The 25,516-nt window shown below is 37.7% G+C and overlaps 7 protein-coding genes across 13 annotated transcripts in view; 5 read left to right on the plus strand and 2 right to left on the minus strand.

Annotated features, from left to right (window-relative positions):
- The window catches only part of LOC115436296 (zinc finger protein 239-like), a 117,833-nt gene extending 95,485 nt beyond the window's left edge, over nucleotides 1-22,348 (plus strand). Inside the window, exons 3-5 of the mRNA XM_030159132.1 lie at nucleotides 20,330-20,870; nucleotides 21,039-21,537; nucleotides 21,578-22,348. Of these exons, the coding sequence (XP_030014992.1) occupies nucleotides 20,330-20,870; nucleotides 21,039-21,537; nucleotides 21,578-21,614 (1,077 nt within the window). The 3' untranslated portion in view covers nucleotides 21,615-22,348. The remainder of the gene's footprint in view (nucleotides 1-20,329; nucleotides 20,871-21,038; nucleotides 21,538-21,577) is intronic.
- LOC115435234 (NACHT, LRR and PYD domains-containing protein 5-like) overlaps nucleotides 1-25,516 on the minus strand; it is a 753,056-nt gene that overhangs the window by 425,933 nt on the left and 301,607 nt on the right.
- Nucleotides 1-25,516, minus strand: part of LOC115436265 (zinc finger protein 345-like) — a 356,130-nt gene that overhangs the window by 267,095 nt on the left and 63,519 nt on the right. The window lies entirely within an intron of this gene.
- LOC115436292 (zinc finger protein 239-like) overlaps nucleotides 1-25,516 on the plus strand; it is a 324,079-nt gene that overhangs the window by 253,554 nt on the left and 45,009 nt on the right. The gene's annotated exons all lie outside the window — the stretch shown is intronic.
- LOC115436241 (NLR family CARD domain-containing protein 3-like) overlaps nucleotides 1-25,516 on the plus strand; it is a 1,147,354-nt gene that overhangs the window by 188,708 nt on the left and 933,130 nt on the right. The window contains exon 2 of the mRNA XM_030159038.1: nucleotides 4,887-4,959. The gene's annotated coding sequence lies outside the window, so the exon portion shown is untranslated. The remainder of the gene's footprint in view (nucleotides 1-4,886; nucleotides 4,960-25,516) is intronic.
- The window catches only part of LOC115436242 (NLR family CARD domain-containing protein 3-like), a 329,168-nt gene that overhangs the window by 185,030 nt on the left and 118,622 nt on the right, over nucleotides 1-25,516 (plus strand). The gene's annotated exons all lie outside the window — the stretch shown is intronic.
- The window catches only part of LOC115436280 (zinc finger protein 664-like), a 204,812-nt gene that overhangs the window by 76,448 nt on the left and 102,848 nt on the right, over nucleotides 1-25,516 (plus strand). The window lies entirely within an intron of this gene.

The following is a 25,516-nucleotide window of genomic DNA, read 5'->3' on the forward strand; positions in this document are numbered from 1 at the left end:
TAGGGTTAGGGTTAAGAACTGCGGAACTTTTGTGTTGTAGCTGCGTCACAGAACCGGCTAAAGAGCGAAAGTTAGTCGGAGAGGGGGTGTGGTTGGACCTGAACCTGGTCTCGAACCTGAACCACCAAAAACAATCATCAAATACGTTAAAATAACTTTTTAGAGAATAAAACCTGGTCGCACGGACGCCCCACTCAGTGTCACCGGGGTGCGTTCAGGGCCTGTGGGAACTCCTGTTACATTTCTACAGACCCTCCAACTAAAAATGTACATGAAAAAAATAACTGCTATAACACCATCATGCGTCTGTTTTTTATGTATTGATATATCAGACCTCTTCAGTTCAACTCAAAACTAGCAAAAGGTCAATAATTTTCAGAATTTTAACCATGGATGGATGGATGGATGGATTGACTGATATCCCCATTAGCTGATGCAGTACATCAACTACTCTTCCTGGGGTCCTCCCATCCCAGACAGACATACGGTATCCAATTCCAAGCATAAAAACAATGTGATTCACCCTTATATTTCCTTCTTAAGAACACTCAACAGTCAAACAAAACAACATTAACAATAATAACAATACTACAAGATCAAATTAAAAAACAACACAAACAAACAAACAAAAAACGAAGTAATCATATTAAATAAATAAACCTAATTATAATTGTGTGTGTGTGTGTGTGTGTGTGTGTACATGCATTTGCTAATATCATATGTTTATGTCTACATGTCTTCCAAATTGTTTACAGACGTTGGGTCATTTGATGTTGCTTCAGTTGTCTTTTAAATCTTGCTTTTGTTTGTTCTTAAGTGATCTGTTCTGGAAGTGAGTTCCATTCCACCATGGCTCGATATAGAACTGTTCTTTGCATTGATTGTGTTCTTGCTAAAGGAATTGTATGGCAGCCTCTGGTGGCATGCCTCGTGTGGTGTGTATGTATGTATGTCAGAGCTATGTGTCAGTTGGTTATATAAGAAGTTGGGGCTTTTTAACATATTAATATTTCTAACAAAAACAATCAGTGATGCTGTCAGCCTCTCCGTGACTTTCCTCCAGGAGAGCTTGACATGCATTTCATTTACATTAGACCGTAGTGTGCATCGTAGGGCCAGCCGAGCTGCTCTATTCTGAGCCATCTGTAGCTTTCCTATCTCCTTCTTACTCGCACCAGACCACACCACTGAGCAATACTCTAAATCTGACAACACTAGAGTTTGAAGAACTTGCTTGGTCGGTTGTGGTGTCAGAAAAGTCGAACACCTTTTAATAACAGATATGTTCCTTCCCATCTTCCTAACAACAGCATCTATTTGTCTCATCCATGACAAATTACAATCTACATTAACACCCAACAGCTTTGTTTCTTCCACCTGTTGAACAGCTGTTTTGTTTAGAATCAGATTTAGCTGTGGTTAAGATCTCAGTGCATAATTTGTACCCAGTAGCATGCTTTTTTTATATATAAATATTTAAGACTAATTTGTTGCTGGTTACCCAGTCTAATACTATTTGCAATTCTTCATTCAGGGTTTTCGTGACCTTGTCAACTGTTGGTGCATTAATGTATATTGTTGTATCATCAGAATACATAGCCATATTTGCATTTTTAAGAGCAAATGGAAAATCGTTGGTGAAAATAAAGAACAACAATGGACCAAGCGAACTTCCTTGCGGAATTCCACTTTCAACCACTCTACCTTCAGAGAAACTACCATTGAGAAAAAAAAACTCTTTGAGTTCTATTCGATAGGTAACTTTCTATCCATGATAGGGTGGTTTGAGTAAAGCCATAGTACCTCAGTTTATTTAGTAGTATTTTGTGGTCCACCACATCAAATGCAGCACTAAAATTTAACAATACTGCTCCCACTACGTTCTTTTTATCAGTTGCTTTCAACCAGTCATCTGTCATTTGTGTTATTGCTGTGGCTGTTGCGTGACCCGCTCTATAAGCGTGCTGGTAATCACTTGTCAGATTGTTAACAGAGAAGTACTTTTGTATTTGTTCAAAAACAATTTTTTCCAAAAGTTTGTTAAGCACAGGTGATAGGCTTACTGGTTGGCTGTTAGAACCTGTGAAGGCATTTCTGGTGTTCTTTGGTAATGGAATGACTTTGGCCTCTTTCCAGGTTTGGGGGCAGACAGTACTTTCAAGACTCAAATTGAAGATGTGGCAAACAGGAGCAGAATATGACTAACGATACACTTCAATAGCTTTCCATCTAAATTATCTATCCCAGATAGTTTCTCATTATTGATGGACTGCAATAATTTTTCCACCTTTTCTATACTTACTTTACACAGTTTAAAGGTACAGTTCTTATCCTTCATTATTTGTTCTTTTATGTATTGATATGTTGACTCACAGCTGGATTTTGGCATTTCCTGTCTTAGTTTACTCACTTTGTCCATGAAGTAATTATTAAAATAATTAGCAATGTCAAGAGGTTTAGTCATAAATTCACCTTCTGATTCAAGGAAGTATGGTGTTGAATTGCTCTCTCTGCCCATTATATTATCTAGTGTACCCCAGAGCTTTTTTCCATCATGCTTTACGTTATACAATTTAGTTTCATAATACAGTTTCTTCTTTTTCTTGTTCAATTTGGTCACCTTGTTTCTAATTTTACAGTATATCTGCCATTCTAGTGGATTGCCAGACCTAACTGCTGCCACCTTGGCCCCGTCTCTCTCCTCCATACACTTCTTTAACTCCTCATCAATCCACTGTGCACTCACAGCCCTGACAGTAAGCTTCCTGACTGGTGCATGTTTGTCAACCACAGGACACAGCAATTTCATAAAAACATCCAGTGCAGCATTTGGATCTCTCTCTTTACACACATCAGTCCAATATATACATTTTACATCATCCACATACAACTCACAGCAAAATGATTTATATGATCTCTTGAATACTATTTTAGGTGCAGTCTTTGGTATCTTGGCTTTCCTGGCTATGGCTACTACATTATGATCGCTTAATCCAACTGTTCAGGTCTCCCAGTAAATAAATCTCTCTATTTTCATAACATACTTTCTCAATCATCTCACATAACATGTCTACATATTGGCTACTTGCACTTGGAGGCCTATAACAGCATCCCAGTAGCACAGGTTTTAAGTGAGGCAGGTGAACCTGCAACCACAGTGTCTCCACAGCACTTGACATCAAATCCTCTCTTCTTTTAGCAGGAACGTGACTTTGAATGTACACTGCAACCCCTCCCCCATAGGTGTCCCTATCCCTTCTATAGATGTTATATCCACTTATTGACACTGAACCATCCTCAAATGAGTCATCTAAATGAGTTTCTGATATGGTCAAAATATGAATTTTGTCTGATACCAGCCAGTTCTTGATGTCCTGAACTTTATTTCTGAGACTGCATACATTAATGTGGGCTATTTTTAGTCCTTTTTTGGATGTTTTTCAGATACAAACATAATACAGTGATGAATCACCAAAAGTGTTTGTGTCTGTGTGTGTGTGCATGCGTGCGTGTCCACCAAGTTATACCAAGTTATGAACCCATTTTGGCTTGTTGCTCCCTTTTCTCAGTCTTGTGGGAGGGGGGATGGACAATGAGTCTGTCATATCTAATGAAAGTAACGTTCTCTTTGCTCCTCTCAGCCTTCATGGCTGGGATGAGTTTCCTCTTTTGCCGTACTGCTTCAGCGTAGTCCTCGTTGAGGAAGATGTTAGTCCCTTTCAGTTTATGGCGTCTTCCCAGCACTGCCGTTTTGTCCTTGAACCAGAAGAACTACACGACGATCTGCCTGGGTCTGTCCCCTGAGTTGGTTCCCATTCTGTGGGCCCGCTCCAGCTCAGTCCTCTTCTCATCCACCTGGAGCTTCACTGCAAGCACATCACGGACCTTGTCCTCTAATTCCTCCCAGCTCTCCTGCGGGGACTCGGTAATGCCATCGATGATTATATTATTTCGTTTGGATTGACCTTCTAGGTATTCCGCTTTGCCGTTCATTGTTAAGACCGTTTTACACACTGTTCTGATGTCTGTGTGTGCCTCTTTGTTCTTATTAGTCAGCTCTTTTACAGTTTCTTTTAGTTCATCCACTTCCTTTTGTGAAAACTGCAGACTGGTTTTCAGGTCATGCACCTCTTTAATCATATCATCCATTCTCTTGTTAGTGGAGTCGACCAGGATTTGCACAAAGCTCTTAAAGTTGTTTTCTTGCTGCTTTAGTAGCTTCTCGTATGCCTCTCTCTGTTGTTTAAGCAGGTCATGCACCTGCGACAAATTGACATAGTCCTCTCCTTTCGGAGCCATGGCAGCTCCTGTCATCTCCCTTCTCAACTAATCCACAATCCATGGGAATATACCCGAGCAGCTTTATCCCAAAGTTTTATCCACTCTGTCCGTATCTCCTGGCGCAAATCATACACAAAAAACTTGGTTAGTCTTCTCTTACCGCAGCTGCATGACAGCAGCTGCATTACACACCCTGGAGCCAATCACAGTAGGTTTAATGTGTTGTCTGTATGTGACTGAATGATTTTCTGTGTCTTACAGTGACATATGTAGGACCAGAATGATTCCAAATGTATTAGTTTATGAAACATGTACATTTATCATCAACTAAAAGCTGTCACAGACTTAAAGAAAAAAAATCCCATTTAAAGTTATAGAAATTATATAGTAATATATAGTAATTAACAGATTTATTCATAGATGAATTAATAATAAATGGATTGGTGATTAATTTGAAGCAGAATCAGTGTTTTCTGCTGCACATTTACACTGTGTCAAAGCATCAATGGGATGACCAAACAAACGAGCCAATCACCATCCAGTAACATGTTGTGACGATTCAGAGCTCCTCCCACTGCAGGCATTAACACCTGATGTCTTTACAGGTGAGACTCAGATTGATCCAGGAAACAGCTCAGCAGTGACGAACACAAACCCTTTTCTGTCTGACGTCCACAGGTGAGTTTTATCTGTGACTCTTTGACTCAATCAGGACACTTTGATCTGAGTCTGTGACAATAAACTGATCTGGAAACACTTTACACATGTTTCTGATGTTTAAATCAGTCTGGATTCATGACGTTGTTTTTATTGGACTTGGATAACTGTTGACCTTTGACCTTTCACATTCACAGTTTAGTCAATTATTGATGAACTAGAATCTGATCAGGTGATAAAGAGCTGCTGTTTAGGTCAAATAAACCAACTTCAACATGTTCATGACCTTCCTCAGTCATCATCTACAGACACAACAGGACATTAACACTTCCTGTGAAACCTTTGAAAATAAAAGTAGATTGAGCTGCTGTTTACCATGTAAAGGATAAATCAGTGTGGATTCACTAGCTGTGTGTCCATGAAGAGTGGTGACTCTATGGGTCTCCCACTACATTTTAAAAGAGGACATGTGTGTGAGCCTCAGTAAGTGAACGTCAGTATCAGAACAGCACTGAGTGACCCTCAGTGGACGAACATACAAGGTGCAGATAAATGACTCATAGAGCTCAGTCTGAGTTTAGGTCTGAGGGTCCACTGATCTGTTTCAGCTTTAACACATTCTTATCTTAGACCTGGACCTGTGTGAAGTCGGCCCCCCACCCAATGAAAATCTGTGGATAAATAGTCTCATTCATTTGTGCTTCGTTTGTGCTGGTTTGTCAAACATCATCGGCCTAACGTCATTGGCTGAAAATAAATGTAATATCTATAAAACCATAACAGCACAAATGAAACTTTAAACGGCAAAAACCAGCACAAACAAATGCGACAATTTTAGTTCAATTTGGAGCAAGTGGGGGGCCAGCTGACCTCAGAATGACCTATAAAAGAATTGTTAATAACTCGATAACCATAAGAGCGCAAACAAAACTTTAAATGGCACAAACCAGCACAAACAAAGCACAAACAAACGCAACCATTTCCGTCTGATTTTGAGGAAGTGGGGGGCTGTGTGACATCATCGGCTGAATATAAATCTTGTAATATCTATAAAACCATGACAGCACAAACGAAAATTTTAACAGCACAAACAAAGCACAAACAAACATGACCATTTTAGTTAAATTTGGAGCAAGTGGGGGCTGGCTGACCTCAGAATGTCCTATAAAAGAATTGTTAACTCGATAACCATAATATCCAATCCAACTTTATTTACAAAGCACTTTAAAATGACCACAGTGGACTAAAGTGCTGTACAGAAGAATAAAAGCACAATACAAATTAATAAAAGCATTAAAAACATTAAAATCAAGTCAAATAAAGTAAAACAAGTTAAAACATAAAAACAGAAACAAAATGTCAACATTGCACAAGTGTTAAAAGGCCAAGGAGAACAGGTGGGTTTTAAGAAGAGATTTAAAAACAGGCAAGGAGGAGGCCTGTCTGATATACAGAGGTAGGTTGTTCCACAGTCTGGGACCAGCAGCAATGGGAGTGGGAGTGTATGTGTGAAGGAGCTCAGAGAGGTAGGGTGGTGCAAGACCATGGAGGGATTTAAAAACAAATAAAAGTTTTTTGTTTTTTTTTTTTTGTTTTTTTTTTTTATGACTTGATCTTTATTGAATTTTTCTTTTACATATGAAAAAAAAGAGTAAAAAAAATTAGCAAAATAACAGTAAGGCAAAAGAAAAAACAAACAAATAAACAAACAAACAAACAAATAAATAACAGCAAAAAAAAAGGGTTTAGGCCATACATGCTATACATTTCCACACTTTATGCCAGTTATCAATGCCAGTATACTGAAGACATGTGGACAATCTCCTAACAGATGAAACATAAATAATAATAACAATAATAATAACAATAATAATAACGATGCCAATAATATATGTATACATGGTTACAACAGTCATTACTATCACTAAGTCCAGTTAACATTCTTGAGCTGGAAACGTCATTGACCTGTGTAGGAGAAGTAGCGGGCCCATTTGTCAGTATAGTCATCTACTCTATTTAACAGTCTGTAAGATAATCTTTCAAATGCTGCCAATTGACCAAGAGAGGTATACCACTGGGAGAAAGTTGGAGTTGATGGAGCCTTCCACTCCCTTACTAAGAGTTTTCTCCCCAGCATGATGGCAGTTTGTACCCATTGTGCAACAGAGGAAGACAAAAAACTCAAAACAGAAGGATCCCCTAGCACATAAAGCCTATTGGTAAAGGGAATGCCCTGACCAGCAACTTTCTCCGCTACAGTGTGAACCGAAGACTAGTATTCCTGGATTTTGGGGCATTCCCAGAGCATATGCAGAAGAGTGCCACTATCCTGCTGGCACTTCCAACAGGAATCTGTCCCCGCTAGCCCCACTTTCTGTAACCTAGAAGGTGTTCAGTAAACTCGGTTTAAGATCTTAAATTGAACCAACCTTGATCGTAATTCTCGCGACAATTTTTTCATATTCTTAAGAATTCTACTCCACTCATCTTCTGAGAAGCTGATTTTTAAGTCAGTTTCCCATGTTCTTTTGAGAGATAGTGTATTAGGCTCAGAGGCCGATAGTAACATTTTATAATAAACTGATGCCTCATGTCTACTTCCAAAAACATTTTTATTTCCTCCAAAGTGTCACAGCTTGAGGGGGGCTTTGTGGGTGAGCCAAATGTTTTTACCACCAAATGTCGCAACTGTAGGTATTTCCAAAAATCCTGCCGAGGTAAATTATAATCCTGTGCTAGTTTTTCAAAAGATTTCAATGTATTGTTTTCATATAAATCCCCCAATACTATTATACCTCTCTGAAACCAAGACTTCCAAAAAAAGGTGACTTAGCTATGTGGAGTTTGGGATTGTGCCAAATACCAGCAGCTTGATTGAGGTGGGGGTCAAATTTAAAAGTCTTGGACATTTTCTTCCACACTCCTTTCAAGTGAGACAGGACAGGATGTGACTGATTGTGAGGAGCAAGATTAGTAGTTAAACTATAAAGTGGTGTAAATGGTGAACAAGCTATGCTCTCAAGATAGAACTAAAGGGGTGCTTTCTCAGGGAGTAAGAACCAATGTGCCAAATGCCTAAGAGAAAAGGCTTAATGATAAAGGAGTAAATTAAGGAGCCCGAGTCCACCTTTGTCCACTGGCTTCTGTAGTTTTCTCAAGTTCAATCTAGGTTTTTTATTGTTCCATATAAATGAATTGCAAAGTTGGTCAAATTCTTTAAAATAATTCCCAGGAACATTAATAGGTAGAGCCTGTAGCAGATAGTTAAATTTGGGTGTACAGACCATTTTTATTACATTTACCTTTCCCCACATAGAGAGATTCAACTGGGACCAGCAGTCTGTATCAGCTCTCATCCCACTAAGTAGTGGTTCAAGATTTATTTTTATTAAATCTGAGAAATGTGGTGGGAAGGTGATCATACACTTAACTCGCGCTGCCTTTGAGCCCCCTACACCCTGTGACTCTGGGACGGGTAGACAAAATATTAAAAGGAGAAGAAAAAAAGCAGAAACCTGAGCCCAGAGTAAAATGAAGAAGCAGCAAAGAGTCTAACAATGCCCATCATCACATCAGAAAAATGCATCAGTTCAAACTCAGCCTCTCCTATACACATCAGACTGGAATGAAATTTAAACAGGAAGAGAACAAAAAGCGGAAAAAACACAAAACAAAACAACAACAACAACACTTATGGTCTAACACAATATGACTCAGAATATACTGAACATGAGCTCATGCTCAATTTACCGCTGCCTCAAGTCCTCATTGTAAATTCAGAATCATCCTCCGTGGAGCGGTGGGGAATGCAAAATGTCCTTCCTGTTAGTCCGTTATTGTCCGTAATACAGGCTCGGCATTAACAATGTGTCCATCCATATCTTCCCGGTGTCCATATGTGTTGTAGGTATAATCCCACTCGCACAAATAAGTCCAGAACAGAGGAACAAGCGAACGTCTGCTGTACAAAAATCGTTACTCCAAAGAGCGAATAAAAGTCATGGCTTTTTTGTGGTCTTCAAAGTGGCGGGTTCCTTGAGGAGCTTTCACGACGAGCACCGCAGGGTAAATCAGGGAAAAGCGAATGCGTTTGTTATGTAGAAGCTTCTTGCATTCGTTAAACTTAACACACTTCTCATTCAAAAGTTTAGAATAGTCTGTGAAAACCATAATGCGGTGCTCTTCCCAGGTAACGGTACCCAGTTTGCGTGCAGCCTCAGCAATGGGAATACGGTCTTGGAATCTCAGGAATCTGGCTATAAGTGGTCTGCTTCGCGGAGGCTGGTCACCGTCATACCTCTTTGGTAAAGCACCACCTCTGTGTGCCCTCTCAATTTCCAATCCCTTTGGGAAGTCCAAGTTCAAAATCTTCGGTATAATTCCTTCCAAAAATTGCACAGCATCATTATCCTCACAGCCCTCGGGGAATCCCACAAAGCGCAAATTATTCCTTCATTCCCTGTTTTCAATGTCGTCTAACTTCTCCTGGTGTACTGCAACTTCATCAGCAGTAGCCGTGGGATTAGCTGTTTGCCTCTCGTATTCATCTTCCAAAAAACACAGGCAGTGCTCCACCTCAGCTATGTCGGCTAGTTTGCTCTCTGTAGCGCTTGTGCTAATCCGTATTTCCTCCAGTTTCTTGTGGTTGTCCAATTTTTCCACTATTAAAGCGGAAAGCCGGGCCAGTTCCTTTACCACCTCCCCAGGGATGTGTCTCGCCACAGCCCCCACCTCTTCAATGTCACCATTGTCCCGTAGTGGCGAGGCCCTCTGGCTAGCTTGGTTAGCACTAGCTGCTTCACATGTTTTGTTCCCCCCAGCCCCAGAGCCGGACTTGGCAAAGTTTCTGGTGACATTCGGCATAGTAACAGCAGAGAAGCACTAATCCCAAATATTATGGCCCAAAGTCCAAGACTCTGTTGCGTCTAAGAAGAAGATATTCACGGGGACAGGAGCAGCCGGCTCTCAAGCAGCCATACTCGCCAAGTGCGTCATGTGACTGACAAATAAAAGTATTTTAAAATGGATTCTAAAATAAACAGGCAGCCAGTGGAGTGACGCTAAAACCTGAGAAATGTGCACATATTTATGAGTGCCAGTTAAAAGATGTGCAGCGGCATTTTGCACTCTTTGAAGACAAACAATGGAAGACCACTAATTCCCAAATACAAAGCGTTACAATAGTCCAGCCAAGTGGTGATGAAGGCGTGGTTTACCATCTCAAAATGGTGCTTTGGGATGACTGGCATCACTTTGGCCAGCTGCCTTAAGTGAAAAAAGCTTGACTTCACAACTGCCTTTACATGACTATCAAGTCTTTTGACTTTCAAGATCACAAACCCTATGTTTTAGAGAATGATATTGATCCAGAGACCCACTTCTACTACAGCATTAAAACAACATGTGAATATTATTCAGAAGACAAGTATAAGTCTAAAATGAAGGGTTTTTCGGTGATTCACTTTAATAGCAGGAGTCTCTATAGCAATTTTGATAAAATTAAAGATTATTTGCAAAAATTCCAGCATAAATTTAGTGTAATAGCAATCTCAGAGACTTGGCTGAGTGATGAGAAAGAGAAAGGGTTACATGATGAGTTAGAAGGATATGAGATGTTTTGGCAGAACAGGGCCAATAAAAGAGGAGGGGGCGTGGCCCTATTTGTGTTAAATGATTTGAAATGTAAGATAAATGGTGATTTGACAATTGCTATAGACAATCTGATGGAATGTGTAACGGTTGAAATTAAGATGGAAAAACACAAAAACATATTTCTTAGTTGTATTTACAGGACACCGGGGTCATGCATAGAGAAATTCAATAAGGAGATTACTGAGTTATATGAAAAATATTGTGAGAAGGTGATTCTGGTTTGTGGTGACTTTAACATTGATCTACTGAAATGGAATGAACATACAAAAACAACAGAATTTGTAAATACTATGTTTAGTTTGAGTTTTCATCCTGTAATTACAAAACCAAGTAGAATCACATTGGAAAGCGCAACATTGATTGATAATATTTTTACAAACATTATTGATGGTGAAATAACAAGTGGTCTATTTCTGACTGACATAAGTGATCATTTGCCAGTTTTTGTAGAACTGGAAATGAACAACAAATTATCTTTACCCAAATATAAGCAAAAACCTTGTGTGGTTAGAACAAAGTCACCAGAAGCAATTATGGCCTTAAATGAGGAACTCATAAATTATGACTGGCATGACGTTTATGTAGATGATGTTAATGATTCATATAATGCTTTCCTAGACATATTCCTGACATTGTACAACAGACATTGTCCTGTGAAAGAATATAGACAAGATTTTAAAAAGAATAAGAAACCATGGTTAACTAAGGGATTGGAAAGGGCTTGTAAGAAGAAAAACAGGCTCTATAGGGAATTTCTGAAGCACAGAATGAAAGAAAAAGAGAATAAATATAAAAGATACAAAAATAGATTGACAAAAATCATAAGAACACATAAAAAAGCCTATTATGATCAGTTGTTAGAAATACACAAAAATGATATTAAAGGTACTTGGAGAGTGTTAAATGATATGATTAAAAAAAGTAATAAAAAAAATGTTGCTACATATGTTGTTAAAACTGGTGACACTGTGGTGGAAAATATAGAGGACATCGTGAATATATTTATTGATTTTTTTTGTTAATGTCGGTCCTAATTTGGCAAAAGATATTACCAAGTGGGAAAAGGATGATAAAACTTTTGATTTTGCTATTGAAAACAATAATTCAATGTTTCTCGGTGGAGTTTGTGAAAGTGAAGTGTTGGAAGTGGTCAGGAAATTTAAAAATAAAAAATCTACTGATAGAAATTCCATTGATATGTCACTCATAAAACAAGTGATAAACAGTATCCTTCAACCATTCACTTATGTATGCAACAAATCATTTCAAACAGGCACTTTTCCAGAAAATATGAAAATAGCTAAAGTGATTCCGATTTATAAAAATGGTGATAAGCACATGATGTCAAATTATAGACCAGTGTCACTGTTACCACAGTTTTCTAAAATTCTTGAGAAACTGTTTGTAAAGAGGGTAGATGACTACATAGACAAATATAGGATATTAAATGATCACCAGTACGGATTTAGGAAAAACCGATCAACATCTTTAGCAGTAATGGAATTTGCAGAAACTATAGCAACAGCGGTGGATCAGAAACAACATACTGTTGGTGTTTTTATTGATTTAAGGAAAGCATTTGACACAATTGATCACTCAATATTACTCCGGAAATGTGAAATGTATGGTATAAGAGGTGTGACGCAAAACTGGTTAAAAAGTTATTTACAAAATAGGTCTCAGTATGTATCAATTGGAAATACAAATTCACAACTTAGAAAAGTAACATGTGGGGTCCCACAAGGTTCAGTTCTGGGACCTAAGTTATTTATACTTTATCTAAATGATATTTTTATGGCATCTAGTGAGTTAAAATTTACAATATTTGCAGACGATACTAATTTGCTTTATTCGGGAGCAAATATGAAACAAATATTAGAAACTGTGGAAAAGGAATTGAGCAAGTTTAAAAAATGGTTTGACATTAATAAGTTATCACTTAATGAAGATAAAACAAAATTTATGGTTTTTGGTGGTGCTAGGGGAAGTGAAGATATAAAACTGAAAATTAATGAAATTGAAATTGAAAGGGTGTATGAAACAAAATTTTTGGGAGTGATTATTGACCATAAACTCTGTTGGAAACCACAAATAGAATATATCAAACGCAAAATGTCCAAGGCTGTTGCGATTCTTTATAAAACTCGAGACTTGTTAAGCAAAAAATGTTTGCATATGTTGTACTGTTCACTTGTAATGCCATATATGTCATACTGTGTGGAAGTATGGGGCAATGTGTATAAAACTAATTTAGACCCAATAATTAAACTCCAAAAAAGAGCTATTAGAGTCATAAACAAAGCTGGTTATCTCCAATCAAGTAATCCACTTTTTGTAGAATCTGGTTTACTAAATTTTTTTGACATTGTATATTTAAAAACAATGGAATTTATGTTTCGCATTAAAAGTAAAAACCTTCCTTTTCGTATTCAGAAAATTTTTAAGTTAAGAGAAGGACATTATAATTTAAGAGGGATGTTTGTGTTTGAAAAATGTAAAGTAAGAACAAACATTAAATATCAGTGTTTCAGTTATTGGTGTCAAGCTATGGAACGAACTGAAGGATGAAGTGAAATTGTGTAGTTCACTGTTGAGTTTCAAAAAGAATTTAATTTGTCAAATTATGAAGGGCTATGAAAGTAATATGATTACAAAATAACTTATTACACTGAATGTAGTATAATTTAAGTTTAAGTATTTATCTGCTGCAACTTGTGCAAATTAAGGTGTGGACTTGGACTAAGGATGTGAATAGGAGAAGCAGAAATAAGCCTCCGGCTTCAGCTTCTTCCTTTTTCAGTTACAAAATGGGTTAATTTTATGTTTGTTTGTTTTTTAATATGTAGGTGTTTTGTTTTGTTGTTTTTTTTTTTTGGTTTTTTTTAAATATGTATGTGTTTTGTGTTTTGTATTTTGTATTTAACTGAAATAAACATTCATTCATTCATTCATTCATTCATTCATTCAAGTTTAGAGTCAGGATCCATTTTAACACCCAGGTTTTTGATAACTGGCTTGTTGTACTGAGCCAAATAACCCAGATCTGTTGGGGAGACTCTAGTTGAACCACCAAACACTATAACCTCAGTCTTATCTTCATTGAAATTTAAAAAAATACAAGCCATCCACACCTGAATGTCATGAAGACATTGAAGCAGTGGTCTGACAGTGGAAGGGTTCTTTTTTAGAGGCAAATGAATTTGACTATCATCTGCATACAAATTAAATTACCGTGTTTCCTCAGGATGGAACCTAGTAGGAGTAGATATAGGGAAAAGAGTAGAGGACCCAAAACCAAACCTTGTGGGACACCATATAAGAAAGGGTTAGAAGAGGACATAGCATCACCAAGGCTGACACAAAATGTCCTGTCAGCAAGGTAAGACCAGAACCATTGTAGGGCTGTGCCTCTGATGCCCACCCAGTGCTCCAGACGATCTATCAGGATTTCATGATCCACAGTATCAAAGGCTGCAGATAAATCAAGAAGTAAAAGAACAACACAATCCCCAGAGTCAGTGGCTAGTAAAATATCATTAAAAACCTCTCAGAAGAGCTGATTCTGTACTATGTAGTGTTTTAAAACCAGACTGAAAAGTCTCTAAAATACTGTGCTCCTTCAAAAAGGCAAGTAGTTGAATATAAACTATCTTTTCCAGAACCTTTGAGAGAAAATGCAGTTTGGAAGTGGGCCTGTAATTAGAACACACTGAGGGATCTAGATCTGTTTTTTTGACTAGTGGTTGAACTACAGCCTGTTTGAAGTTTGCTGGGTTTTCACCAGAGGACAAACTGCTGTTGATGACAGTGAGAATGGATGGACCTACAGTTGGAAAGACCTCCTTAAGAAACTGGGGAGGAATGGCATCATTTGAAAAACCTGTGGGCTTCATATTAGCGCAAAACAAAAATTTTAATGGCACAAACTAGCACAAATGAATGAGACTATTTATCCAGAGATTTTCTTTGGGTGTGGGGCCAACTTCACGCAGGTCTCAATCTGTTAGCCAATTTTTTTAACACATATCTTTATTAAGGTTTTGACAAATTATATATATTTTCTGACATGAATTGACATTGTGTGGGTCTCCCCCAAACACAAATCCCCTGAACCCCCCCCCCCCAAAAAAAAACACCTCTGAATTTTTAAACAGCTGTGAAAGTAAATAACATGACAAAATAATAATTGACAGATAATATAAGTAACAGTGACTTGAATACTTCTCAGCATCCATTTTTAGCTTACTGGCTGACAGGCCGTAAGCTATTGTCATCATGCAGCGTCCGTCGTTGTTGTCTGTCGTCGTCATTTACAAAAATGTACAGTTACAAAAATTTCAATCGTCTTCTTCTCCAAAACTACAATTCCGATTGACTTCAAACTTGGTATACAACTTCTTTATGATGATGTCAACAAAAGTTAGTGAAATTTTATGGATCTGGATCTGATTCTGGATTTGGTGCCACTTTGAAAAATTTCCCCATTATAAGAGATAGGAAGTGGATCAATGCAATAACTCAGTAAATATAAATGATATCCAGCGTAAATTTCTACAGTCCAGCCCTGATGGGGAGATGACCAAAACATAATATCCACATGCTGATCAGGATCCTCTTCTGGATCTGGGAACTTATGGAAAATTTAACATGGGGAAAAAATTTCAATCATCTTCTTCTCCCAAACTACGGTTCTGATTGACTTCAAACTTGGTATACAGCTTCTGTAGGATGATGTCAACATAAGGTATTGCAATTATTTCCATCCGGATCTGGTTCTGGATTTGGTGCGACTTTGAACAATTTTCCCATTATAACAGATAGGAAGTGGATTGATACAATAAATCAGTATCGATGATATCAAATTGGAATTTGAATTTTTTACAGATCTGATTGGAATATGACCAAAACATGGGCTATTTCTGTAATATAATAAATACACAGAACTGGGTAATAATAAATGGCATCTGGTTACATTTCCCAAAGCTTTTCGTTTGGCCGGTAAACTACGGGGCCATTGGTCCTATTTTTGTATATCTGATATATAATCATACAAAATTTAACAACAACAAAAAAAAGGGTATGGTATGGAGAGAAATGTGTTTCTTAATTCATCAATCAAAATAATGGATTTGCAATTAAAAAGAATAGATTTGCAACCAAAAAAGATATTTGAGAGCAACAGACAGAAAGTGGCAAAAAAAAAAAAAGGTAATTTTGCTTGTAAATCAGTCCTCTTTGCTTGTGACTTAAAAACTTTTGCTTGAAACTTCAGAAGTTTTGCTTGAAAATCACTCCTCTTTGTTTGCAACTTCAAAAGTTTTGCTTGCGAATTTAACTGCACTTAATGGGTGGGGCGTACGCTGATGGATGAGAGAAGAGTCTCTATTGGTGGGTTTGGCCTGGCTCCAGCGCCGGCTCCAGCTTCTGCCTTAAACCCACTTCTCCGTTGTGTTATGTTACTGGGAGGTCAGTTGATAGTCTGCTGCTCTTTGAAATTGAAATGTGTCCCATAAGTAATGAATTACATTAAATATCGTCGGTTACAGCCTGCACATTCACAGCCTGAGCAGAGTGAGTGAGTGAGTTACAGGGAGGCGTTGAGAGACAGCGGGTGTAGGGTTGCTCGACAGGACACCTGTACCACGGCTCGGTGCCAAGTGCCATACGCACCGCGGTACCACGGCTTGGTACCAGGTGCGGCTCGGTGCCAGGTGCCATGGCACCACGATACCACGGCCCGGTACCACAGTTTGGTGCCAGGTGCCATGGCACAGAAAGAGAAATAATGACAGAGTGACATAGGAGCCCATAGGATACCCACAAACACAACTGAGAGAAGCAATCAGGTTATCAGATCTTCTGAACGATTATCATTTTCCAGCACGACGCTTTCTGGTTTTCCCTATGTCGCGTACGAGCGGATCCAAGCACACCATAGACCGGCTCCAAGCGAGGCCATCAGGACCTGGGGCTTTGTTGCTTTCAAGTGAAGTGATGGCTTTCTTTTTTTTTTTTTTTTTTTTCAATAGAGATTTCTGAGTTCAGCTGAGCTGATTCATTTTAATCTAACTGGGAGAGATTGCATTTATCCAAGAAATCCTGTGTAAGCGTGTTCTTTTGTTGGCAGCTCCAAGAATAAGTCTGGATCCTTTTTGGTCTCATTTTTATAATTTTATTTTTCACTTGATCTGACCACAAACAAAATATAACTCAGCCGAGGTTCCACACCCCAAGCGGGGAAATGGACCCAGAACATTCCAATGCACATCACTTTTATAATCCTTGTAAACTATCTTCAAACTATCAGCTCAACCCCTTGTGGGTTGGTCTTTAACTTAGTGTTATCTAAAAAGATCAAACAGATGTGGGGCCTTAACTCTAAGTAAACTTATGCCAACAATCAGTTTACCCTCATCACCTGTATTTGGCAACACTATGTGTGTGACTGTGTTTGTTCAGGCATGTATCTAGAAGAACAGAACCTAATTAACTCTTGTTTAGACAGATGGTTCCTATCTAAACAAGCTGATCCTAAGAAATTTACAACTGACCAGTGAAACAAAGAAAATCTAGTGACATAAAAGGATTCTGACCAATACTGACTAATATGTGATTAAACCCAAGAATTCAACCATCCAAATTAAAATAATATTTCACCTGCATAGCCATATAGTCTGTATTGTTTTTGGAAGTGTCCAAATTTTTGTCAAATTGGAGAAATTGATCATTAATGTCCATGGGTTTCATCAGAATCTCACCTTTATCAGATTTGTCAAGATAGGTCGAGGTCAAGGCCCCACAGGTCACAACAGGCACCAGCAGGCCCCATAGGGAAGTACAATGCCCAGCATTTTAACCAGTGTTTAAGTAGAGCTTAGTACTAACAAGATGATTGAGCTGATGTATTGCATTGAATTTGATAGGTGTAATTGCAATCAATAAGTATGCTTAAGGTAAAAGAATAATTAAGAATGTGCATTTATTTGTGCTTATTGACATGTGTTATTGATAGGTTAAGTGAGGACATGTTTTGCACAAAGTAGAGGTAAACTTAGGACATGTCTTGCAGAAAAGGAGAACTAAGGTGAACAACAACAAGCCATCCGCTGCCTGACACCAACTGATAACGTTAAGAAAAGAGAACTTTCTCTAAAAACGAGGAACTTTAGCTGAAGAAAAAGAAGTTCGGCCGAGGACATCAGGCTATGATCCAGAGAAAAGAGAAGTTCAGCTGGGGACATCAGGTTATGACCGGGGAAAAAGGGGAAGCTCCCCCGGGGACTGAGGACATGACCCATCCAGCGATGAAATCAGCAGGGTGTAACCTAGCAACGGAGTTCAGTAAAATCAGAAATAGCTATTATAGCACTTCAGAAGTACTCGACGCCTTGTAGAGGATAGCGCTCTGTGTATTACATGCAGAGTAGATTAGACTCCGAGTTGTGTTCTTTTGGGACCAGAAAAGTGCGCAGCAGATTGGCCGGGAGTTTTTAATCTTTACTTCTCAAATAATGCTGGAAGTTTCATCAGATAGAGTAACTTTGCATCGATGAATCGAGATTTGAAGAAAAAGACCTATCTCATCTGAGAGACAACAAACCAAAAAGACTTTAAAGACAAGAACTGTCTTTAAGAGAATTTTTACCAACTTTACAGGGACATTTGCCAACGAACAAGCTGTTTACCACAGTTTGTTGGGTTTTTCCCTGCTTTGGTCTGAACTGGAAAAGAAGAAGGTTTTTATATTTCTTAATTCTATTTCCTTTTACCCGGCTTTGAATTCAGCAGTTTCGGCCGAACTGCTAAGTTCGTCCTCTAAATTGTATTAATTTTAATTTTTTCTGAATTTGAACTTTTTAAAAAAAATTTCTTAAATTCGGAAACAAAAGACTTTTCTTTTTTCTTCCCTTGAGGACATCAAGCAAGGCAACAATTGGGACATTTCCAAAAGGACTCAAAAGACTGAACTGTGGGCTGAGGGGTTACAACAGGGATTGCGTTGAAGTAAGGAAAATCAAGGACAGTAAGGTTTAATAATTAGGATATTGATTTATAGTTTTAGATTCAGAGCTTCAGTTTATAGATTTATTATTGATTGAAAGATAATTCATGCATATGCTTTGCTTTGCTAAATTGCCTACAATAAATTTATAAAAAGTAAATTCTAAATTTTCCCTTGCATTATTCCCAATGTGGTACATTATGTTGGTGAATGTAAAACGTTAGGTTATTGTGTGTATAACATCTAAAGGTCCTAAAGGTATCTTAGCCATAGTCCACCTACCATTTATGTGTCCCTTGGGCCTTCCATTCCTGGCCTTTAAATTATTACCTGTCATGTAACAAGTGCACTAAATCCATGTGAAACAACTACCAAAACCAACCGGGCTGGTATTATTACTGACCACAGAGTGGGTTTCTCCTGGCAGTTCTGGTACCAGAGTTAGCAGGGCAGAGGTTGGAATTAAAGGTAGTTAGAAGACAGGCGAGTGTTTCAAAATTTGTTCAGCTAAGTAGTATCTCTACGGGTTAGTGCGTGAGGGTAAGACCCCAGTTTAGCCACGTGAGATCAGGACCCTATCTAAACGGCGAGCTGAACCATAGCAGTACCGAAGATTTAACAGATTTAATTTTATGTATTGTGCGATCACTTTCCTGTTTTCTGACTTGTTGGGCTAAAAGTCTGTGGCTTGTCATTAAATTCTAAAAATTTCTCTTTGGTAAATAAGAACGCCTTACTAACCCTTGCTGAGAGGATCTTGTTATATTCATATTTTAAGACTGATATTTTTTATGTAGTTTATTGGAAGGAGTTTGGGCATTCTCTTTGTCCAGAAGGTTGATTTGGTCGTCTAGTTCAAGTAATCTGGTGCTTTGAATGCCTCCCAGAGAACAGAAGGGGTGGTTTCTGAATTATCATTAGTATCAAAATAGAGGGATATTTGAACTTCTAAATAATCACAGAACTCTTTTTCAGTTTATAACAGAGGATTCAGCCTCCAGTTCATCCGTGGCTTCACCATGTTTTGAATATTCACAGTGCACGTTAAAGGGCTGTGATCTGAGATCAGAATATTATGGAATGTCACATCGATGGCATATGGCATTAATTTGGCTTCTATGAGAAAGTAATCTATCCTGCTGTATGAGTTATGCATTGCTGAGTAAAAGGAGCATTCTCTGCCAGTCGGATTGGTGATTCTCCAAATGTCAGACAAATTAGTATTATTGATGAATGTATTCAGAAAGACACTCAGATGACTTCTCTCTATTCTGCGGGTGGAAGATCTATCTAAATACAGGCCTATGTTTTGATGTTTTGATGTGCAAGTTGAACGTATCCACCTCAGATTTGGTCAAATTGGATTCAATACGTCCAAGTTGGTGACCTTACGTGGTATCATATGATTGTGACGGTGCGACAAGTTCTGAGGTTTTGTCATGAAACAATTGTTGTAACTCATTTGTACATTGTTGAACCTGCATCAGTTTTCACATGTAGAATAAGAGGATTGAGTTTTTAAATGTTTGAAAATGTCCTATTAATTATCTAACTAGTTAATTTTGTCTGTCTGCTTGATCTGGTTTGAAAGGGATGTGCTTGTTGTGTTCCATTCCATTGCATTTCAGTGGCCACCTCTTCTGTTTCTTTGTGTTTTGATGTAGAGAGAAGCCAAAGGTGGATTTTAAGTGAAACCTAAAGTTGTGTCTGGACAAAGATCACCTGATTCCAACAAACATGGATGGAAGACCCACCTGTGACCAGTGTGGAAAGACTTTCACCACAGCAAGATACCTAAAACAACACCAACGCATCCACACTGGAGAAAGACCATATGAGTGTGACCAGTGTGGAAATACTTTCATCAGAGCAAGTGCCCTAAAAATCCACCAACGCATCCATACTGGAGAAAAACCATATGAGTGTGACCAATGTGGAAATGCTTTCACCACAGCAAGTGATCTGAAAAGCCACCAACGCATCCATACTGGAGAAAGACCATATGAGTGTGACCAGTGTGGAAATACTTTCACCAGAGCAAGTTACCTAAAAATGCACCAACGCATCCACACTGGAGAAAGATCATATGAGTGTGACCAATGTGGAAATGCTTTCACCAGAGCAAGTGACCTGAAAAGCCACCAACGCACCCATACTGGAGAAAGACCATATATCTGTGACCAGTGTGAAAAGAGTTTCACCCAAAGGAATGCGCTTAAAGCTCACCAACGCACCCACACTGGAGAAAGACCATATGAGTGTGACCAGTGTGGAAAGAGTTTCCCCCAAAGGTATGCGCTTAAAGCTCACCAACGCACCCACACTGGAGAAAGACCATATGAGTGTGACCAGTGTGGAAAGAGTTTCACCCGAAGGCATGCGCTTAAAGCTCACCAACGCACCCACACTGGAGAAAGACCATATGAGTGTGACCAGTGTGGAAAAGCTTTCACCACAGCAAGTGAACTAAAAAAACACCAACGTATCCACACTGGAGAAAAACCATATGAGTGTGACCAATGCGGAAAGCATTTCACCCAAATGAGTGGGCTGAAATGTCACCAACGCATTCACACTGGAGAGAGACCCTACCAGTGTAGATTCTGTGATAGATCTTTTATCACAGGTTCAAAATGTACTAAACGTGAACGTGTCAAACATTTCCACAAAGGACAAAAACTGAACAGTCGTACAAAAAGTAAGACATTGGACTCTAGTGGAAAGAGTCAGTGTCATAACACACCTAAACAGTTTGAATGTTTCCAATGTGATGAAAGATTTTCATCATCCTCTGCCCTCTGCTATCATCAGCACAGATGTGAATCATCGTCTGGACCAAAATGTCCCTCAGCATCAGATGACAAGAAGAAACACAGTGTGTGTGAACCAGCAGCACCCACTTCTGACAAGAACATCAGACTTAAAAACCTCCAGATCAGACTTCACAGAATCCAGATGTGAAGACAAACATCAGACTGAAGGCTTTGTTTTGTTGTCCTCAGAGTACAGAAGTGTGTTCTAATGCACCACCTTCACAAAACAGTGACGTTACTGAACCTCAACCTGCCACGAGGTGAAAAGTTCAACTCGTGGAGGTCAACAAGGACCTGGTTTCTATGGTGATACTACTTCTCATTGACTCTGTGGACTTTAATCAGTAACTTCTTGTTGTGATTCTGTTGCTGGTTGGGGTTCACACAGTTGGATTTACATCAGTTAGAAACATGATGAACATAATATAACTGAGACAGAATGACTGATGAGCTGGTAGTGGTTTAGTCCCAAACTGAGGCCGACGACATGAAGATCACATTCCATTGGAGGAGGAAGTCTGTTTAGCAGAAAGTTCACAACCACCAAAGGAGACATCACAATGAGTCAGTGCTCCATCTAGTGGTCCAATCTGGTACTGGTCTGGTCCAGTGTTTACCTGAACATCAAACTGGATTCAACATTTTTCCGCTGGTCTAACCCTGACCTGCAGAATGTGTTTGATTTGATTGAAAATGTGTTGAACTGCTGATGACTGTGGTAAAGAAGAACCAGTGGATGAATCAGAAAGTTCAGGACATCAATGGAACTGGAACAAACATTTAGTCATGTTCTGTTGTTCAATGTTCTACTTAATCACCTTGTTTTATTCTAATTCTAAAGTGGACCTGAAACATGAGACAAAAGTATTTACCATAATCACCCTTTAACAGCATCCACTGATTATTTGTTCGGTGATTTCTTAATGTTTTACTTTTTCCACTTGTTGAATTTGATTGATTGAATTGTTTATTTTGGTTTGTACATTAATCATTACACATTGTACAATAATTAGAATAAGCATAAAAACCAAAAAAGGAATAGGCTAGAAGCAAATGTGTATTTTAGTGCCTCTCCTTTTCCCCTGATCCACTGCTGACATTAAATTAAATGTGTTCAGCATCAAGCATTCTCATTATAACCAAATAATCAACAACTACAAAAACACATCTACCATCTCAACTTCATATTCCTGAATGATTTTATACTTAAGGCATTTATTCAACTTTGTCAGAGAAGTGAACAACTTAAATTCATCATCAAATCCATCCCATAATTTCACACCCACAACCCAAATCCATCTAGTCTTCATGTTCCTCGTCATTTTAGTCCATTCACAAATATAAAAACCTCTTCAATTCTAATTACTCTCTCAGTTTAAAGAAATCTTTAATGCTATTTGGAACAATATTATTTTTTACTTTATAAATCATATACAGTATTTAAATATATACAATATCCTGCAATTTGAAGGTTTTAAGTTGAATAAATCAATTATTAGTTGCTTCCAAATATCCTACTTTATTAATTATTCTAATAGTTCTGTTTTGTCATTTTTCTAATGTATGTATAATAGTTTTCTTCATATTTCTGCACAATATGTTCAGTAGGACAGAACCAAAGAACAATAGATCATGTACAGGCTGTTTTTGTTCAGTCAGTCCCTTGTTTTATACAGTATGTCTATAGATTTGGACACTTTACTTTGAATAGACTCAATATGAGGTTTCCAACACAGTTTACTATGATGACACCTAAAAATGTGGCTTCATAAACTCTTTCTATTATCAGTTGGTATGTTTTCAGTACAGGTTCTGTTATTGTCATGTTTATTTCAGTGAAATATGACTTTGCCCTGATTTGATGTGTTATCATGTGCATCACTGAGTGTTCTTTAAGTCTTATTCAAACATAGACTCAGTTCTGTTTAGTTTCTTGCGTTGTTTGACTTTTCCAGCAGGTTACGGTGATGAAGGAGTGTGAAATGTTGTGTGTAAACAGATTCAAATGTGGTTGAGTTGAATATTGACATGTGTCCTCCACACAGCACTGGGAGGATGACTCTATGTTTGTGTGAAGGTTGGAGTTCTCCTCATCCTTCTGCTGTTGGATCATAGACTGTCAACAACATGGACTCCATGTACTTTGACTGAACTCATACACTATGTCAAATCTGCATATGATGGGTTTGGGGTCATTTATTGTGTTGAATTGTGTTCCCTGGTCACATTCTACACTCAGAGCAGATTCAGACATTTTGAACAAATGTCCCAAAGCAGCTGCTCAGAGTTCAGTGAGGGTCAAAGGTCAAGGCTTTCCAACTGTCCTTTTTCCACAAACATTTTGAAGCCTCCTATGTCACAGTTAGAATAGATTATTGGTATGTTCTAGATATCCTGTATTGTTTGTCAGAGGCTGGTCTTGCGCTAAATTGTCAGATGACTAAATTTAATTTCAATATAAAAAACAAATGAGAAAAGGTATGAAAAAAAGAAAAAAGAGAGAAAAAGAAGGAAAAAGAATTTTTTGTTATAGATTTTGCTTTGTCTAAGAAGACTGGGTTTTGTTTTTTCCTTTTTCTTTCTTTCAGTACATTTTTTTATTGCATTTTTTCATTTGAATCTATATTTAAATTTTTCATCTGATTTTTTTTTTTTATAATAAATATTTCATCTGATTTCTATACCAAATTTTTCATGTAATTATCTCCATTTTTTAAGCGCATTTTCATTTGATCTCCTTTTTTTTTTATTGCAATTTTCTCATTTGATTTTTATTGCAATTTTTTCATTTGATTTTTTTTTTTTGCATTTTTCCACTTGAATTTTGATATCGTTATTTCATTTTATTTGTATTGAAAGTTTTCATTTATTTTTTTTTATTGCAGTTTACATTTAGAGTTTTGATGACATTATTTTATTTGGTTTTTATACCATTTTTCCATTTGATTTATGGTTGCTTTTTTTTTTTTTCATTAATAATGGTAACAGACTCCATAACTTCTTAGCTTACTCATTTTATTTTATTTTATTTTATTTTATTTTATTTGAATATATTATCTTAAAGTTCTTTGTTTCTGTAAGTATTCAAAATTTTACACATGCCTGATTTAAAGTAAAGATGTTATGGGAATTATGAATGTTTAAATGGAAAATTGATGAGAAAAGGGAAATTTATCTGATGTGTGTTGTTTATATTAGTGACTACTTGACTATGATAAATTGAAACACCTGTTTGACAGCGATCAGTTGGAAACGCTGGAAGACCTACAATATTGAAGCAAAAATAGTTACTCGGTGTACACATATAAAGATAGCTGACACAATAATCCATTAACCAACATAAATTGTGGTTTTTGTAATTTACTGTTGCTGCGTGCCCAACATGTTAATTATCGGTATCACTGTCTTTTGAAGTGTGCGTAATGGCTGTAGGTTGGTTTTGGAGGTATCTGCCCATACGTCTACACAGTCATTCAAACAGGGAAACACAAGTGAATGAATAAAGAGTGTGTAAAGCTTTGTCATCCAGTCAGTACCTGGCTCTTCCTATCAGTCCGATCAGTGTTGTTCTAAAAGTCGCTACAAGTCGTTGACTGACACTTATGGGGCTTATGTTGCACAGTAGGTCGCACCTCCACTCATCCTTCTCCCCCTCCAAAACAAATGTCAAAACTCATCCATTCCCAAAGACCTTTCCCTCCTGATACAAACCTTAACCATGTCAGCTACATTTCATATTCATAAAACCAAATAAATGCAAAATAAACCAAATAAATGTCACTTTGAAAACTAAGTAAATCAACATTTGAACACATGTCTAACCAAAAATCTACTAAAATATAGAACTCAGTTTGTAAATATTTAAACTCTGAGGATTGAAAATTACCTCAAAGTTTCCCAATGTTTATATTTTAATTTGTTTATTCATTTTCTTTTCTTTTCTTTAATATTTAATGTTTATGATTCTGATATTTGCTGTTACCATCCCAATCATGTTAACCTGGCTTCTTTATTAGTTATGTTGTGTGGACAGCGTTTGTACCCATCTATGTGCTTGATTCTTAAGTTCAATAATAAAAAAAAAAAAAAAAAACAGCTGTACAATGATGGA

The sequence above is a fragment of the Sphaeramia orbicularis genome, chromosome 16 (genome assembly GCF_902148855.1).
Source record: "Sphaeramia orbicularis chromosome 16, fSphaOr1.1, whole genome shotgun sequence".
Lineage (NCBI taxonomy): Eukaryota > Metazoa > Chordata > Actinopteri > Kurtiformes > Apogonidae > Sphaeramia > Sphaeramia orbicularis.